Source organism: Protobothrops mucrosquamatus, unplaced genomic scaffold (genome assembly GCF_001527695.2).
Source record: "Protobothrops mucrosquamatus isolate PMUCROS unplaced genomic scaffold, P.Mucros_1.0 scaffold4345, whole genome shotgun sequence".
Taxonomy (NCBI): Eukaryota; Metazoa; Chordata; class Lepidosauria; order Squamata; family Viperidae; genus Protobothrops; species Protobothrops mucrosquamatus.
The window spans coordinates 4,411-21,961 of NW_015390259.1; the positions used below are offsets into that span (position 1 = coordinate 4,411).

General features: G+C 43.4%; 1 protein-coding gene across 1 annotated transcript in view; it reads left to right on the forward strand.

Annotated features, from left to right (window-relative positions):
• The window catches only part of LOC107298870 (zinc finger protein 665), an 8,872-nt gene extending 4,397 nt beyond the window's left edge, over nucleotides 1-4,475 (forward strand). The window contains exons 2-3 of the mRNA XM_029286632.1: nucleotides 3,254-3,299; nucleotides 3,452-4,475. Coding sequence (XP_029142465.1) covers nucleotides 3,254-3,299; nucleotides 3,452-4,457 — 1,052 coding nt within the window. The 3' untranslated portion in view covers nucleotides 4,458-4,475. The remainder of the gene's footprint in view (nucleotides 1-3,253; nucleotides 3,300-3,451) is intronic.
• The last annotated feature ends 13,076 nt before the right edge of the window (nucleotides 4,476-17,551 follow it).

The following is a 17,551-nucleotide window of genomic DNA, read 5'->3' on the forward strand; positions in this document are numbered from 1 at the left end:
CAAGGCTGCTCCTCGGCCCCGCTCCGGGCAGGTGGGGCTGCTCCTGCTCTCCCTCGGCCGGCCAGGAGGAAGGTAGCCCCGAGTCCCCCCTGGGTCCCCGGAGGGTGGCTGAGCCTGCGAGGATCCCGGGTGGATGCAGGGCTGGACGGGGAGCCTGCGGGGAAAGGGGGGGGCTCGCCCCACGGAGGGAAAGGGGGGGGGCTTTTCTTTTTAAGGATTTCTGGGGGGGGAGAATATGGGGCAATGGAAAGAAAGACCTTCCCCCTTCATTGGGGGGGGAGGCTGGTTCAAGGGGGGGAAAGTTTAAATTGCTTGAATTGAACTCATGTTCTCCCAACCCCAAAAAGATCTAGTTTCTTTCTGCTTAATCTAAATAGAGAGGAATGAATATTCTTTGCTTTTATTCTAATTTTTCAGTGGGTTTTCTTTTGTTTCTACACAGCTGGGCAGAATCTGAAAAAAAATCATTATTTTCCTTGTTTACTATGAAGAGGCTGTGAGGTGGCAGCCCCTTGGTGGGTTTTATCAATCAGAATAGAGCTGGAAGGGACCTTGGAGGTCATCTAGTCCAACCCCCTGCTCAGGCAGGAAACCCTATACCATTTCAGACAGGTGGCTGTCCAGTCTCTTCTTAAAAGCCTCCAGTGATGGAGAAACCACAACCTCTGAAGCCAAAGCTGTTGCCCTGGTTAATTGTCTTCACTGTTAGGAAGTTTCTCCTAATTTCCAGGTTGCTTTTCTCTTTCATTAGTTTCCATCCATTGTTTCTTTTCCTGCCTTCAAGTGCTTTGAAAAACAGGTGGATGCCCTTCTTCTTTGTGGCAGCCTCTCCAGTATTGGAATATTGTTATCATGTTATGGCCAGTCCATCTTTACTCTAGACTGGCCATAAAGAATTCCTGCAACCCTTCTAAACATGTTTTTGTCTCCAGGCCTTTAATCATTTTAGTTGCTCTTATTTGCCCTTTTTGCAGGGTCTCAATATCTGTTTTGTAATGTGACCAAACCTGGATACAGTATTCCAGGTGTGGTCTTACTAATTTACTTGCTCTTTATAAAGCTATACTAATACTTCTTGTGATTTTGATTCTACACCTCTGTTTATACAACCAAGGATTGTGTTAGCTTTTTTGGAAGCTTTTGCACTCTGCTGGTTCATGTTTAAGTGATTCTTCTCTCGACTGCAAGGTCCCTCTCACAGTTAACTGTTTTTGAGCCAGGTTTCGCCTAATCTGTATTTGCACCTTTGGTTTTTCCTGCCTACGTCTAAAACCTTGTTTTTTTCCACACTAAATTTCATGTTGTTGGATAGGGCCCATTGTTTTTTTTTATACAACAAATTTTTTTAGTTTTCTACATATTTAGAAAGCAACGTGGTGACCAGGTAATCAATAGTTCAGTAACAGCATTTTTAGTACATGTCTGAGGTTACATTGTCAAAAATTCCTTCTCTATTTCCCGTTAACATTTGACATAACATAATTAAACTAGTAAGTTCCTAATCATAGCAAGCTCAATTAAAACATTGGTCAATCTATTTTTTGTTTATACATATCCATATCCTGTTTTTAAATTTAACCTAATTCTTAATTTCTAAGTACAATATTCCAATTTTAATCTTTAACATCCATAATATTCATATTTCTGGTAACCCAAATTTCCTTTATTTCACTACACAAAAGTTATAATATCTGAAGTACATATATTACTTACTTAGATATATTCTTATTTTATTTCATAAATATTTTCTAATTCTCATCCTAGTACATCACAGCTTACTAATAGAGTAACCTTTATTGTCTCAAATCCATCATCTATATTTTCTGGGCTAAGGGATAATTCAAAGCTAATTCCCGATATTTAATTTCCATTTTCCTTATAAATCTAAACCCTAATTTTTACACCAATTGATCCATTATTCTTATTCTTATTATTGTTATTGTTATTTATCATTTTCTAAGAACATTTGACTCTAATAGTCATATTTCCCTTCATCTCCAAGTCTCCCTTTAGCCCATTAGTTGAGGCATTAGGATCTCTCTTCGTAAGTCAGAAGGCCCCATTTTTTAAACCTAACTCTAGCTTTCTTTTTCTGCCAACCAGGTTTCCATACCAATGTCTTTAAGTTATCAAGTAGGTCTCCTTTCATTCTGGCATATGTTACTCGAACCAAAGGAGATCATCTAGTCATCATTTTTTTTAAAAAAAACTGGTCCATTTATAATCATTAAGTTGTTGCCCTGGTAATTCAAATCTCAGTGTTTGTTCTAGTATCTTTATCTTCAATTTGGTCTGGTCTTCCTCAGGTTTCTTCTGGTTTAGGTAAAAAGTCATGTTCAATTTTGTAGTTATTGATTGGTTATCTAGATTTTCAATATACTGTCCTTGTTGATATTTAGCATCCTCTGTTTTGATATTACTTTGTTCCACTTCTGTTGCTTTTTGGGTTGTAGGTTCTTTGGTTGCAATCAGGGTTTGATTATCAAAGTTTTCAATATATTGTTGTTGTTCCTTGGAGTCCTCTGTCTTGGTATTAATTTCTTCCGCTTCTGTTGTTTTCTGGGTTGTAAATTCTCTAGTTGGAATCTGGGCCTCAGTTTGTGGGTTCAAGCTGGCGTCTTTGTCTTTCAGTCTAGATTTAATTATCTTAGTAGCTTAATTATCTCAGAAGTGGTATATATGTCTTAAGTGCTATTGCTATTCTGTCAGCCATCACAAATCTTTCTATCTTCTTTTCCTCTTTTTCCTTCATCCAACAGGTGGCACCGGGAAAAGTGGACAAAATTCCAGTTGTGAGATTTTCTGCATTTAGAAAGCCCTGCAACTGAGAAGGTGCCGGAAATTATGCTGGGTGGAGAAATACTTCGATAGAAGCTCCCCTCAGAAGAACCAGGAGAGACTCTTCAAGTGCTCTGAGTGCGGGATATCCTTTGCTCACAAATCCCTCCTTTTGATTAACTGGAAGCTGCACATGAGGAATGGATCCCATCTGTGTTTGAAGTGTGGGAACTCGTTTCGTGGCTGTGGAGCTTTCCCAAACATCTCCAGAGCCACCCCGGACTGAAGCCCTACAAATGTAGAGAGTGTGAGAAGCATTTTGCTAAAGGTTGGGACATCGGAGCTCCTTAGTGTATCCACCAGGGAAAGAGACCTCAGGAAGGCCTCAGTGATTTTCCAGGCCTCAGAACAGCCCAACTGAAGAGAAACCCCTGCAATTGTGTGCAATGTGGGCTTTGCTTTTCTCAAAAGTCAGAGATGCTTAAACATCAACAAATCCACATTGGACAAAAACCTTATCAATATCTTTTGTTCGAAAAACAAGTTTCAAAATCCACAGGAAAATTCACATGGAAATAAAACCTTATAAATGCTTAGAGTGTGGAGAATGTTTTATTCGGAGTTCATCTCTTTGCAAACATACTAAAACACACACAGAGGAGGAAAGCAGAACGTGCCTAGAATGTGGGAAATGTTTTTCCAGCAAATCAGCCCTGCGGCGACATCAGAGAATCCACACTGGAGAAAAACCTTATCAATGTCTGGAGTGTGGGAAATGTTTTTCCAGCAAACCAGCTTTGCAGCAACATCAGATAGTCCACACTGGGGAAAGACCCCATGAATGCCCTGAATGTGAGAAACGATTTGGGAGTTCTTCCAGACTTCGGAGTCACCAAAAGACGCACATGAGAGAAAAACTCTATAAATGTAACGATTGTGAGAAATGTTTTGCTCTAAAGAGAAATCTTTTTCGACATCAGATAATCCACACAGGGGAGAAACCCTATCAGTGCATCGAGTGTGGAAAATTTTTTCGTACGATATCGCACCTCGGATGTCATAAGAAAATTCACAGAGGGGAAAAAAAATTCAAATGTTTAGACTGTGGGAAAGCATTTATTCATTCAAATCACCTTAGAAGTCACTGGCTAGTCCATACAGCAGAGAAGCCCCATAAATGTTCAGTGTGTGAGAAATCTTTCATTCGGAAAGACAGACTTTTGATACATCAGAGGACACACAGTGGAGAGAAACCACATAAATGTCCTGAGTGTGGGAAATGTTTCTCCATGAGGTCAAACCTAATTCGACATGAGAGACTTCACACCGGAGACAGGCCCTATCAATGCCCAGAATGCGACAAGCGATTTGTGGAGTCTGCTGAACTCCGGAGACACCAGAAGGGGCACACAGGAGAGAAGCCCTATAAATGTAGGGAGTGTGCGAAATGTTTTCTCACAGCAACACTGCTTCGGGTTCATGAGAGAATCCACACAGGAGAGAAACCCTATAAATGTGGGGAGTGTGCGAAATGTTTTTTCACAGCAACACTGCTTCGGGTTCATGAGAGAATCCACACAGGGGAGAAGCCGTATAAGTGTTTGGAGTGTGGCAAATGCTTTTCCCGGAAAGAACACCTTGGACGTCATGAAAAGGTCCATCAAAGAATGAAGCCATAAAGACATAAAATATAGAAATTTTGTTTTGCTCAAAAGGGAGATATCAGAAAACTCACATGGGAAAAGGCCTAACAGGCCCTGATGGTGAAACAGTTTTTCATAGTTATTCACCCTTAGAAGTCATGTAAGAGTTCCTAAAGGGGGGGGGAGAGATTGGAAACCCTTAGATCACGAGAGAGCATTTCTTTGTCAATCATCGCTTAAAAACCATACTCTAATCCAGTCACCACTGGCACGGGTGCCAGAGGCGGCACTCAGAGCCCTCTCTGTGGGCACACGTGCCGTCGCCCCAGTCCTAGGCCTTCAGCTGGGTTTTATAAAACCTTTTCGCTTTAGGCCTCTGCCGCCGTGTACAAAAAAAAAAGGTTCAATCAATCAGTCAATTTCAACTTCTCGCGGGAAAAAAAAAGATCTTGCAAAGTTGGAATTGATTGATTGAACTTTTTAGTCCCACCCAGTCTGCTGTTACCACTGCAGCCACGCCCACCCAATGGGCCACACCCACCCGGCACCCGACGATGCATAAGTGGGTTTTGGGTTGCAGTTTGTGCACTTGGTCTCTAAAAGGTTCGCCATCACTGCCATATAGGAAAGATGCAGCATAAATGTTTGGAGTGTGATGTATGGTTTGCCTGAAAGAATACTCTTTTTCAGCATCAGTGAATTCTTAACTGGAGAGAATCTTTATCAGGGCTTAGGATGTGGCAAAGGTTTTTATCTGACAATCAGATCTTCAGATGCACATGAAAAATCCACACAGGAGAAAAACCTTAACAAGCGTGTAGCATGAGAAAACATTTCCTTGCCAATTGGAACATCTCTCGATTCCCCGGGTCCGATTTTCTTCTGTTGGTGGGCCCGTTTGGCCCAAATGCCGCCCCGGAGAGGTGGCCACTGAAGGGCGAACTTTTGAATACCGACGGCCCATTGAAGCCAAAGCAACCCCTGGAATCAGCGGAAGAAAGGCAGACGGCATTCATGCGATCCGCCTTTTAAAAGCTGATTGTCGGAGACGGAGAAGCAGGGCAGATTGACAGCAAGCAGCTGAGCCGTGTGAGAACATGCTCTTCTTTCCTGGTGAAAGTGGTTTTTTTTTTCTTAAATAGCCTGCTTTTAGCCTGAGCATGAAGCCTTTAGGGAGGGGGTGGAGTTTTTTTCCTCCCTCCTGTATACAAGCGGCAGTTTAAGCCACTTTGCATTCAAAAATAATAATCTCTCAACACACTAAAGCTGTCTAAGTCTTAATAGAACTTGGCTGTATGCCCAGATATTTGGCTGTATGCCCAGTCATCCTTATCTGACCTTGAAGCTTGTTGAAGAAGGCTTTTTTTTCTTTTTTCTTTTCTTAGTTTTGGCCTGACTCTACAGCACAGACTATTCACTTTAGATATGTGATATTCTGAGTCATCTTTTCCCCTGGATTATAAACATTCTGCCCAGAAGAACTGAATATGAAGGAACTTTTTTTTCTCTTTCTCTTTTTTTTCTTTTTTCCTTTTCCCCTGTCTTTGAGCAAAACCTGGTGGATTATAAATTGGATATCTTCCTTTATTGATTTTTCTTTTTTCTCTCTTTTTTCTTTTTTGAACAACCTTGTGAATATTTCTTTTTATTGGGAGTTTTTTCTTTCTTTTTTCCCTACATTTTTATTATTATTATTATTGATATTGTTCCTTTTTGCTTCTTTTTTCCTTTTTGATACTTTTTTGGCTTTTTTTCTCTCCCGGTTGGAATTATTTTTTCTTTTTTTTCTTTTTCAATTTTTGGGGGATTTCCCCTCCTAGCAATAGGAGCTTACTGGATTACAATTGGCCATTGGGCCACCTGGTGGATTATAATATAAGATATCAACTTAAAGATGAGCGCTTCAAACTTGACTAAACTCCGGAGAAAAGGATCTTCTGCTCCTGCCTCAACTTCCGTGCGTCCAGTTTACCAAAAATCAATCACTACAGTGTTACAGCAAGAAAAAATGGGCCCCCAACAAAAGGACACCCAGGCAATACTACAGGCAATTGCAGCTCAGATGGAATCCTCGACTAAAAATTACAAAGATTTGAAAAACGACCTCGATAAAATGAGCAACGGTCATAAGTATCAGCCAGTTGCCAAGCATCTGAATTCTGGTCACATGACCACGGGGAGGCTGCAAAGGTCTTAACTGAAAAACGGTCATAAGTCAACTTTTTTTCAGTGCCGTTGTAATTTTGAACGGTCACTAAATGAACTACTGTAAGTCAAGGACTCCCTGAAGAAGCATAGAATATGTATCCTAGAGTGCAGCGGATGGAAGCCGGGAAGTAAGAAGGGCTTTGCTTATAATTTTGTGGTAGTTTTAAAAGACCTTTTGGAAGAAACCATAATATTAATGTAAAAATTAACGGATTTTAGTGCATTAGCTGGTTTTAAAATCAATGGCAAATGGACAAAGAATTTGACCAAAATATGAAAATGGAAGATCAAAAAGAATTGATATGAAAAAGCGATTTAAAAGAAAGGAGACAAAAGTAGGAGATTTGGTTATTCTTACAAAGAATACAAATTCTATATCAAAATAATTATGATAAGGCACAGAATTAAATAAAGAAGGATGTGTTCAGATGGGAAAAAATTACAATTGTCGTTGGGTACAATTTCTATAATTAAAAATGACTGTATTACCTAGACTGATGTTTCTGTTTTAAACAATACATATCTGAACAACAGGTATACCACTAAAGAAATGGCAGGAAGATATAGCTAAGCTTATATGGCAGGAGAAAAGCCAAGAGTTTAATTGAAAACTTCAAGAGAAAAGATAATAATAATAATATTATAATAATAATAATAATAATAATAATTAGTAGTAGTAGTAGTAGCAGCAGCAGTAGTAGTAGTAGTAGCAGCAGCAGCAGCAGCAGCAGTAGCAGTAGCAGTAGTAGTAGTAGTAGTAGAATAACCTGGAGGCAGGTTGTTCCAATGATTAACTGTTCTAACTATCAGGAAATTTCTCCTTAGTTCTAGGTTGCTTCTCTCTTTGGTTAGTTTCCATCCGTTGCTTCTTGTTCTGCCTTCAGGCGCCTTGGAAAATAGCTTGACTCCCTCTTCTTTGTGGCAGCCCCTGAGATATTGGAACACTGCTATCATGTCCCCCCTCGCCCTTCTCTTCATTAAACTAGACATACCCAATTCCAGCAACCGTTCTTTATATGTTTTAGCCTCCAGTCCCCTAATCATCTTTGTTGCTCTTCTCTGTACTCTTTCTAGAGGCTCAACATCTTCTTTACATCGTGGTGAGCAAAACTGGATGCAGTATTCCAAGTATGTATGTATGTAATATATACATAAATGCCATCTGTATCCAGAAAAACCCACAGGGCAATGGCAATTTGCACCTCTTTTTGTGGAAGGTTCCAGAAATGGGAGATCACCACCAAGAAGGCCCTGTGTGATGGAAACACCCATGAAAAAGGAGCTGCTTTCCAGGTGAAGCAGCAGTTCCCAAATACTTCATCAGAAAGCCAATGTATCTGATTCTGTCAGAGATTTTCAACTTTGGCAACTTTAAGATGCGTGGACTTCAATTCCCAGCATGCTCCCTGAGGAATTCTGGGGATTTTAGTCCATACATCTTAAAAGTTACCAGGATTTTTAAAAAAACTGGTTTCCATGAAAAGACCCCCCTTGCCCCACCTCCCCCACCCAATTCTTTCCAACTGAGTGTGGCCAGTTATGCCCCAGAAGGTTATGCCCCAGCAGCTTAACGTTGTGATTCTTGGGTTGTGGGTCCAGGGATGGTCTTGCCACAAGGAGTCTTGCTAGCATTCACTAAATGGAATCCTACAGAGGTGAGTTAGGCTGGGTTTCTACTCTGCAGCCCCCAGACAGGTGAGCTGCTCTGAAGGCATCTAAAGGTTACATTTGATAATGGGTGGGGGCTTCTGAAGAGTTCAGATATGCTTAATATATATTCAAAAGTTCAAATGTACTTCAGGGACCAACATCCGAATTAAGTGTCATGGGGGGACCAGGGAAGAAGAAGGGGTCTCCTCAGGGCCCTACAAACAGTTTATAAGCCTCTGTGTTAAAATTGGGTGCCTCTTACTTACAGGAAGCCCAGCCATGGTTCGAGTGTTTTTATCCTAGGGAAGCAAGCAGGGACCTCTGTCCGATTCTGGGCAGAAGGGAGGTAAAGGGCCGGGGGGTGGGGGTGGTGCAGGCCTGCCTGGGCACTGAAGGGCACTCTTCGCATGGGCAGAGGAACCCAGGATGCAGATGCCCAACAGAGGAACGGAGTACCGACTGGGAAGCAGGGAGGGGGGGGAGAAGTCCAAAACATCTGGAGGACAGCAGCTGGGGCAAGGCGGACTGGCTCTCATTGGACTGAGCTGCTTAACTCCTGCTTTGCCTTCCGGTTCTTTCTTAAACCCGGGTGCTGCTCTAAATGTTCCTAATTGTTTTTGTATCTCAGAAAGAGAAATATTTTGGACTGCAGAGTAAATAAAATTACATTCTACACACAGCAGCTTAATGTTGTGTTTCTTGGGTTGTGGGTCCAGGGATGGTCTTGCCACAAGGAGTCTTGCTAGCATTCACTAAATGGAATCCTCCAGACGTGAGTTAGGCTGGATTTCTACTCCCATAACGTCTTGCCGGCTGGACTTGATGGGAGTTGTGATCCAGCAGCTCTGCAGCCCCCAGACAGGTGAGCTGCTCTGAAGGCATCTAAAGGTTTCATTTGATAATGGGGGGGGGCTTCTGAAGAGTTCAGATATGCTTAATATATATTCAAAAGTTCAAATGTACTTCAGGGGCCAAAATCCGAATTACGTGTCATGGGGGGGACCAGGGAAGAAGAAGGGGTCTCCTCAGGGCCCTACAAACCGTTTATAAGCCTCTGTGTAAAAATTGGGTATCCCCGAGTTACAGGAAGCCCAGTCGTGGTTCGAGTGTTTTTATCCTAGGGAGGCAAGCAGGGACCTCTGTCCGATTCTGGGCAGAAGGGAGGTAAAGGGCTGGGGGGGGGCAGACCCGCCTGGGCACTGAAGGGCACTCTTCGCATGGGCAGAGGAACCCTGGACCCGGATGCCCAACAGAGGAACGGAGTACCGACTGGGAAGCAGGGAAGGGGGGCAGAAGTGGAGGCCAAGGGCTGAGGCGGAGCCCGAAAGGAGAGCAGAAGCAGCGCCCCCGGAACCATCTCAGCCTTGCCAGGTGCCGTATAGGGGATCCCTCGTCCGAGTCCCCCACAAACGTCGGGGGGAAGCAGGGAGGGAGGATGCCCGGCCGCCTCTTCCCAATCCCGGGGAGGAGAGAGGGAGGGAAAGGCTCCGGGCCTCTCCAGACTCCCCCCGGCTGTCAAAGAGGCGGCTCGCCCGGCGTCCTCCGAGGGGGAAGCGGCGCTTTCCGGGCCCCAAAAGTCCGGCAGCTCCACCGGAGGAGGAGAGGAATGAGGGGCCAGAGCGCCCACTCTCCCGTGGGAGACGAAATGGAACCGGAAAGGGCGAGGAGACGTCTCCGAGGCGCCTCTCTAGGAAGCTGCTCTCGTTCTCCCTACTCCCCCCCCATCTTTGACGTTCCAGAGCTCCGTTGCGGAGGATTTTCCTTTTCCGCCTTTTTCCCACTTGGGGCATTTTGGGCGGCGGTGCAACTTCTGGGCGTCCGGCAAGGCTGCTCCTCGGCCCCGCTCCGGGCAGGTGGGGCTGCTCCTGCTCTCCCTCGGCCGGCCAGGAGGAAGGTAGCCCCGAGTCCCCCCTGNCTGGGCGGGGAGCCTGCGGGGAAAGGGGGGGCTCGCCCCACGGAGGGAAAGGGGGGGGGGCTTTTCTTTTTAAGGATTCGTGGGGGGGAATATGGGGCAATGGAAAGAAAGACCCGCCTTCTCCCTTCAATGGGGGGTTTGGTTTAAGGGGGGGAAAGTTTAAATTGCTTGAATTGGGCTCATGTTCTCCCAACCCAGAAAAGATCCACTTTCTTTCTGCTTAATCTAAAAAGAGAGGAATGAATATTCTTTGCTTTTATTCTAATTCTTTTTCTTCTGTTTCTACAAAGCTGGGCAGAATCTGAAAAAAAATCATCATTTTCCTTGTTTTGCTGTGAAGAGGCTGTGAGGTGGCAGCCCCTTGATGGGTTTTATCAATCAGAATAGAGCTGGAAGGGACCTTAGAGGTCTTCTAGTCCAACCTTTTTCTCAAGCAGGAATCCCTATACCATTCCAGACAGGTGGCTGTCTAGTCTCTTCTTAAAAGCCTCCTGTGATGGAGCATCCACAATTTCTTAAGGCAAACTGTTCCAAGGGTTAATTATCCTCACTGTTAGGAAGTTTCTGCTTAGTTCCAGGTCACCTAGCAAGGTGTCAAAAACATGACCAAAAAAAGGGGAAGTGATAAAATACAGGTAGTCCTCAAGTTATAACAGTTTGCTTAGTGACTGTTCGAAGTTATAAAGGCACCGGAAAAAGTTATGTATGACCATTTTTCAACTTATGACCATTGCAGCATCCCCGGGGTCGTGATTTACATTCAGATGCTTGGCAACTGATTCATATTTATGATGGTCACAAGCAAAGTCAATGGGGAAACCAGATTTAATTTAACAACTGTAGTGATTCACTGAACAAATGTGGCAGGAAAAGTCATAAAATGGGACAAAACTCATTTAACACATTTCTCACCTAGTAACATAAATTTTGGGCTCAGTTGTGGTTGTAGGTTGATGACTATCTGTACACCCACTTACCACACTTTTAATGGGAAACTTGTGCCTGTTTCTCTGACATTCATCTTTGCACTATTCGATCCCCTTCTCTCCTTCTGGTTGACTCAAAGAAGCCGATAGGTGATTGCAGGGCCTTTGGGGGGATGTGGCTTCTGCGATTGAAGTGGGGGCATGGGGGGCATGTTGGGGTGCTAGTTGGCTATCCCCAACAGAAATGCTCATGATAATAAAAATCTCAGACGGGGAAGAGCGCAAGCAGATGGGTGTCTTGCTCGGCTGTAGCTTCGGGGGGGGGGGNTTTTTGGGGGAATATGGGGCAATGGAAAGAAAGACCCGCCTTCTCCCTTCAATGGGGGGGGAGGTTGGTTTAAGGGGGGGAAAGTTTAAATTGCTTGAATTGAGCTCATGTTCTCCCAACCCAGAAAAGATCCACTTTCTTTCTGCTTAATCTAAATAGAGAGGAATGAATATTCTTTGCTTTTATTCTAATTCTTTTTCTTCTGTTTCTACAAAGCTGGGCAGAATCTGAAAAAAATCATTATTTTCCTTGTTTTGCCATGAAGAGGCTGTGAGGTGGCAGCCCCTTGATGGGTTTTATCAATCAGAATAGAGCTGGAAGGGACCTTAGAGGTCGTCTAGTCCAACCTTTTTCTCAAGCAGGAATCCCTATACCATTCCAGACAGGTGGCTGTCCAGTCTCTTCTTAAAAGCCTCCCGTGATGGAGCATCTACAATTTCTTAAGGCAAACTGTTCCAAGGGTTAATTGTCCTCACTGTTAGGAAGTTTCTGCTTAGTTCCAGGCCGCCTACCAAGGTGTCAAAAACATGACCAAAAAAAGGGGAAGTGATAAAATACAGGTAGTCCTCAAGTTATAACAGTTTGCTTAGTGACTGTTCGAAGTTATAAAGGCACTGAAAAAAGTGACGTATGACTATTTTTCACACTTATGACCGTTGCAGCATCCACGGGGTCGTGATTTACATTCAGATGCTTGGCAACTGATTCATATTTATGATGGTCACAAGCAAAGTCAATGGGGAAACCAGATTTAATTTAACAACTGTAGTGATTCACTGAACAAATGTGGCAGGAAAAGTCATAAAGTGGGACAAAACTCATTTAACAAATTTCTCACCTAGTAACATAAATTTTGGGCTCAGTTGTGGTTGTACGTTGATGTCTATTTGTACACCCACTTAGCACACTTTTAATGGGAAACTTGTGCCTGTTTCTCTGACATTCATCTTTGCACTATTCGATCCCCTTCTCTCCTGGTTGACTCAAAGAAGCCGATAGGTGATTGCAGGGCCTTTGGGGGGATGTGGCTTCTGCGATTGAAGTGGGGGCATGAGGGGCATGTTGGGGTGCTAGTTGGCTATCCCCAACAGAAATGCTCATGATAATAAAAATCTCAGACGGGGAAGAGCGCAAGCAGATGGGTGTCTTGCTCGGCTGTAGCTTCGGGGGGGGGGGCAAAAGGCGGCAGCTTCACCCGCCCAAACGCTGCCCTCTCAGGAAAGCAGGATGAAAACTCCGAAAAACTACAAAGAAAAAAGGATCTGCCCTCTGCGGAGTAGGGACAGGGTTACCATGCTCCCTCTCAATCAGGTTTGATTTCCTTTCTTCCCCCCACTTCCCTGCCTCCCCTGCTTGTAGCTGCCTCTGAGCCCCTCTTTCTTGGGAGTTAGCATTGCCGGCATCTCTTTCTCCTGAGCCCCTCGTGCTGGGAAACTGTTGCCACCCAAGAGCTGTTTTAACGTTAGGGAATCTTTGAGGGGGATAACCAAAATTTATGTTGCTAAGTGAGAAATTTGTAAAATGAGTTTTGTCCCATTTTATGCCAGGTGGCCGAAGTACCAGCGGTTGTGGTACGCATGCCACCGGTTGAAAAACCCTGCTTTATTTGTTTTGGGTGTGTTTCTTATATCTCCTCCTTTGTAACTGGGATTTAAGCCCTCACATTCTCCCTACCCGGAAAAGATCCCCTTTCCTTCCGCTTAATCTAAATAGAAAGGAACAAATATCCTGGATTTTATTCCAAAAGGAAAAGGCAGGGATCATTAACATTTCAGGCAGATAAATGGGGAGCAACAGGGAAAACCGTGAAAGCGCAATGGTTAGAATGCCGTATTGCAGGCTAATTCTGCCGACTGCCAGCAGTTCGATTCTCACCGGCTCAAGGTTAATTCAGCCTTCCATCCTTCTGAGGTCTGTAAAATGAGGACCCAGATTGTTGGGGGGCAATATGCCGATTCTTTAAACCGCTTAGAGAGGGCTGTAAAGCACTGTGAAGCGGTGTATATAAATAATAATAATAATAATAATAATAATAATAATAATAATAATAATAATAATAATATAATAATAATAAAAGTTGGAAGGGACCTTGAAGGTCATCTAGTCCAACCCCCTGCTCAGGGAGGAAACCCTATACCATTTCGGACAAATGGCTGTCCAGTCTCGTCTTAAAAACTTCCAGTGTTGGAGCATTCACAGCTTCTGGACGCAGGTTGTTCCACTAGTTAATTGTTCTAACTGTCAGGAAGTTTCTCCTTAGTTCTAGGTTGTTTCTCTCCTTGATTAGTTTCCACCTGTTGCTTCTTGTCCTGCCTTCAGGCGCTTTGGAGAATCGCTTGACTCCCTCTTCTTTGTGGCAGCCCCTGAGATATTGGAACACGGCTATCATCTCCCCCCTCGTCCTTCACTTCATTAAACTAGACATACCCAATTCCAGCAGCCTTTCCTTATATGCTTTAGCCTCCAGTCCCCTAATCATCTTTGTTGCTCTTCTCTGTACTCTTTCTAGAGTCTCAGCATCTTTTTTACATCGTGGTGACCAAAACTGGATGCAGTATTCCAAGTGTGGCCTTACCAAGGCATTATAAAGTGGTATTAATACTTCACGTGATCTTGATTCTATCCCTCTGTTAATGCAACCTAGCACTATGTTGGCCTTTTTGGCAGCTACAGCACACGGCTGGCTCATATTTAAGTGATTGTCCACTAGGATTCCGAGGTCCCTCTCACAGTTACTACTATTGAGCAAGGTACCCCCTATATTATACCTGTACATTTGTTTTTTCTTGCCTAAATGTAGAACCTTGCTTTTCACCATTGAATTTCATTTTGTTGGATAGCGCCCAGTGTTCAAGTCTGTCCAGATCCTCCTGTATCTTAAGCCTGTCTTCTGGAATGTTGGCTATTCCTGCCAGCTTAGTGTTGTCTGCAAATTTGATGAGTTCCCCATCTATCCCCTCGTCCAAATTGTTGATGAAGATGTCGAAGAGCACTGGGCCCAGAACAGAGCCCTGGGCACACTTACCTCCATGTAGACGCGGTTCCATTGAGGACCACATGCTGAGTACGGCCGGACAGCCAGCTACGGATCCATCTGGTGGTGATGCTGTCTAACCCACATTTTTTTATCTTATCAACTAGTAGGTTGTGATCTACTTTATCAAATGCCTTACTGAAGTCCAAGTAAATTATATCCACAGCATTCCTCTGATCCACTAATTTTGTCACTTGGTCAAAGAATGCAATAAGATTTGTCTGACATTTGTTTGTTTTTGACAAACCCATGTTGGCTTTTAGTAATGACTTTGTTTGCCTCTAGGTGTTCGCTGATTCATTGTTTGATTATCATTTCCAGAATCTTCCCAGGTATTGAGGTCAGGCTAATAGGGCTGTAATTTCCTGGGTCCATTTTTTTCCCTTTTTTGAAGATGGGAACTACATCAGCTCTTTTCCAGTCCTCTGGTAATTCCCCAGTGCTCCAAGATCTTTGAAAAATATAGTTCAATTGTTCTGAGATCACATCTGCCAGTTCCTTGAGAACTTTGGGGTGTAATCCATCTGGTCCTGGTGATTTGAACTCGTCTAGGGTGGACAGGTGCTCACTTACAGTTTTCTTGCCTATCTTAACTTGTGTTTCTATTCTGTTTTTTATGGCACTATTTTTGATAGGTTGGTCTGTTTTTTCCCTTTGTGTAAAGACAGATGCAAAAAACGAGTTAAATAGTTCTGCTTTCTCCCTGTTGCTTGTCACCTTCTTGCCATTTTCACCCACTAATGGACTAATCATTTCCTTCACTTTTTTCTTTTTTTTTACATGTTGAAAGAAGCTTTTTTTGTTATTTTTGACTTGGGTCGCAAGCCTTAGTTCATTTTGAGCCTTAGCTTTCTTCACTTCATCTTTGCAGTTTCGGGCTATTTGCTGATATTCTGACTTAGTTATGTGCCCCTCTTTCCACTTTCTATACTTGTCTTTTTTATCTTTCAATTTATCAGAGAGTTCTTTATGCAGCCATGCTGGTTTCTTTTTTCAGAGCTGTTATTTTTCCTCTTTGTTGGTATTGTGCTAGACTGGGCTGTTATTATTTCACTTTTCAAAATTTCCCAAGCTTCTTGAGTTGTTTTCCCCTTGAAGATTCTCATCCATGGAATACTTCTAAATTTATTGAAATTAGCTCTCTTAAAGTCCAAGAATCTAGTTTGACTATGTTCTATTGCTTGTGCTTCCATAATGTTGAATTCCAATATTGTATGATCACTTCCTCCCAAGGTTCCTGTGGCTTCAACACTTTCTATCATTTCATCTCTGTTAGTGAGAATTAGATAAAAATGGCTAATCCCCTAGTTCCCTTCTCTACTTTTTGGGAGACAAAGTTGTCTGCTAGGTTTGCAAGGAATCTATTTGATCTTCCACTTGGTGCAGAGTTTGACTCCCAGTTGATGTCAGGGTAGTTAAAGTCCCCCATTATTATTGTGATGTGCTTCCTACATACCTTAGTTAGCTGACTAGCAAAAAGTTCATCTATTTCCTCTGTTTGCCTGGGTGGCCTGTAGTATACACCTATGGCTATGTCATTTTTCCCCCCTTTTATATTGACCCAAATGCATTCAAGACAGTTTTCCTCATTGTTGTGCTCTATTTCTGTAGAGATGTAGTTATTTCTTATATTGAGAGCAACTCCACCTCCTCTTTTATTTGGTCTGTTTCTTTTAAATAATTTAAATCCCTCTAGCGGTTTGTTCCATTTGTGGGTTTCATCCCACCATGTTTCCGTAATGGCAACAATATCATATCTGCCCTCATTAACCTGAATTTCTAGTTCACCCTGTTTGCTGTTCATACTCTATGCATTGGTGTATAGACATTTGAGTCCTTTATGACTGACCCTGTGATTACTTTCTACATAACCTGTGTAGTGCCTGAGTTCCCCTATTGTCTTACCACCTATTTGGTTAGTGCACTTTGTGTGGCACTCGCTATTAGAAGCTTGATTTTGCTTGACAGCAAGGTTGATATTCTTGTCCACACACACATCTATGTTACATGCACTGATAGCCCTATAATTTTTAGATTGCCGGGGACAGGCATGTTCTGTATCAATTAACTCACTGTCCCCATTGTTTAGTTTAAATATTCCTCCAGAAAATCTGTGAATTTATAGCCGAGTAACTCAGTCCCTTTCTTTGATGGATGCAAACCATCTCTTTTGTACATTTTTTCATTGGACCAACTACAGACATCGTGACTAATATATCCAAAGCCTTCCCCTTTACACCACTCCTTTAGCCACATATTGAATTGTGCTATACGCTGGCCTTTTCCATTTTGCTCCTTATACACTGGTAAAACCTCTGAAAAAGTAAGCCTACAGCCTATCCTGCTAAGTTCCTGCCCCAAACTCTGGAAATCATTCTGCACAGAGAGTACATCTTTTTGGGACAGATCGTTAGTGCCAAGATGTACAATAGCCTCCACATCACAGTCCTTGCTGCCATTCTTGATTATTTTAGAAATACGCTTCTTGTCCCTACTGGCAGTAGCACCTGGAAGACACCTGACCTCTTTCGAAACCTCTGTGTCCTTTCCTAAATTTACATCCCTTATAATTGAATCACCAACCAGAAGGTGGCTTCTCTTTTTGGATGCCTTTTTGTTCTTGCATGACTGATGTGTAATACCTGATTCGCACGTCTCCCTGTCGAAAACAAGGTCTTCATCTCGGACCATGATCCCCTGCTCATTTGAGTTATCATCACAAATACCTTTACCTGTCTCCTTGATGTCCCTATTAAGGTCAGCAAGGGCATGTAACGCCGCTGCTGCGCGAGCTGCACTGGTTGCCAGTGGCCTTCCGGGTACGCTTTAAGGTGTTAGTTACCACCTTTAAAGCGCTCCATGGCATAGGTCCTGGATACCTCCGAGACCGCCTTCTGCCACAGATTCCCTCCCACAGACCGGTACGCTCCCACAGAGCGGGCCTCCTCAGGGTGCCGTCGGCCAAGCAATGTCGGCTGGCGACCCCCAGGGGGAGGGCCTTCTCTGTGGGTGCCCCCACCCTCTGGAACGAACTACCCCCCGAGATCCGGACAATCCCGGATCTCCTAA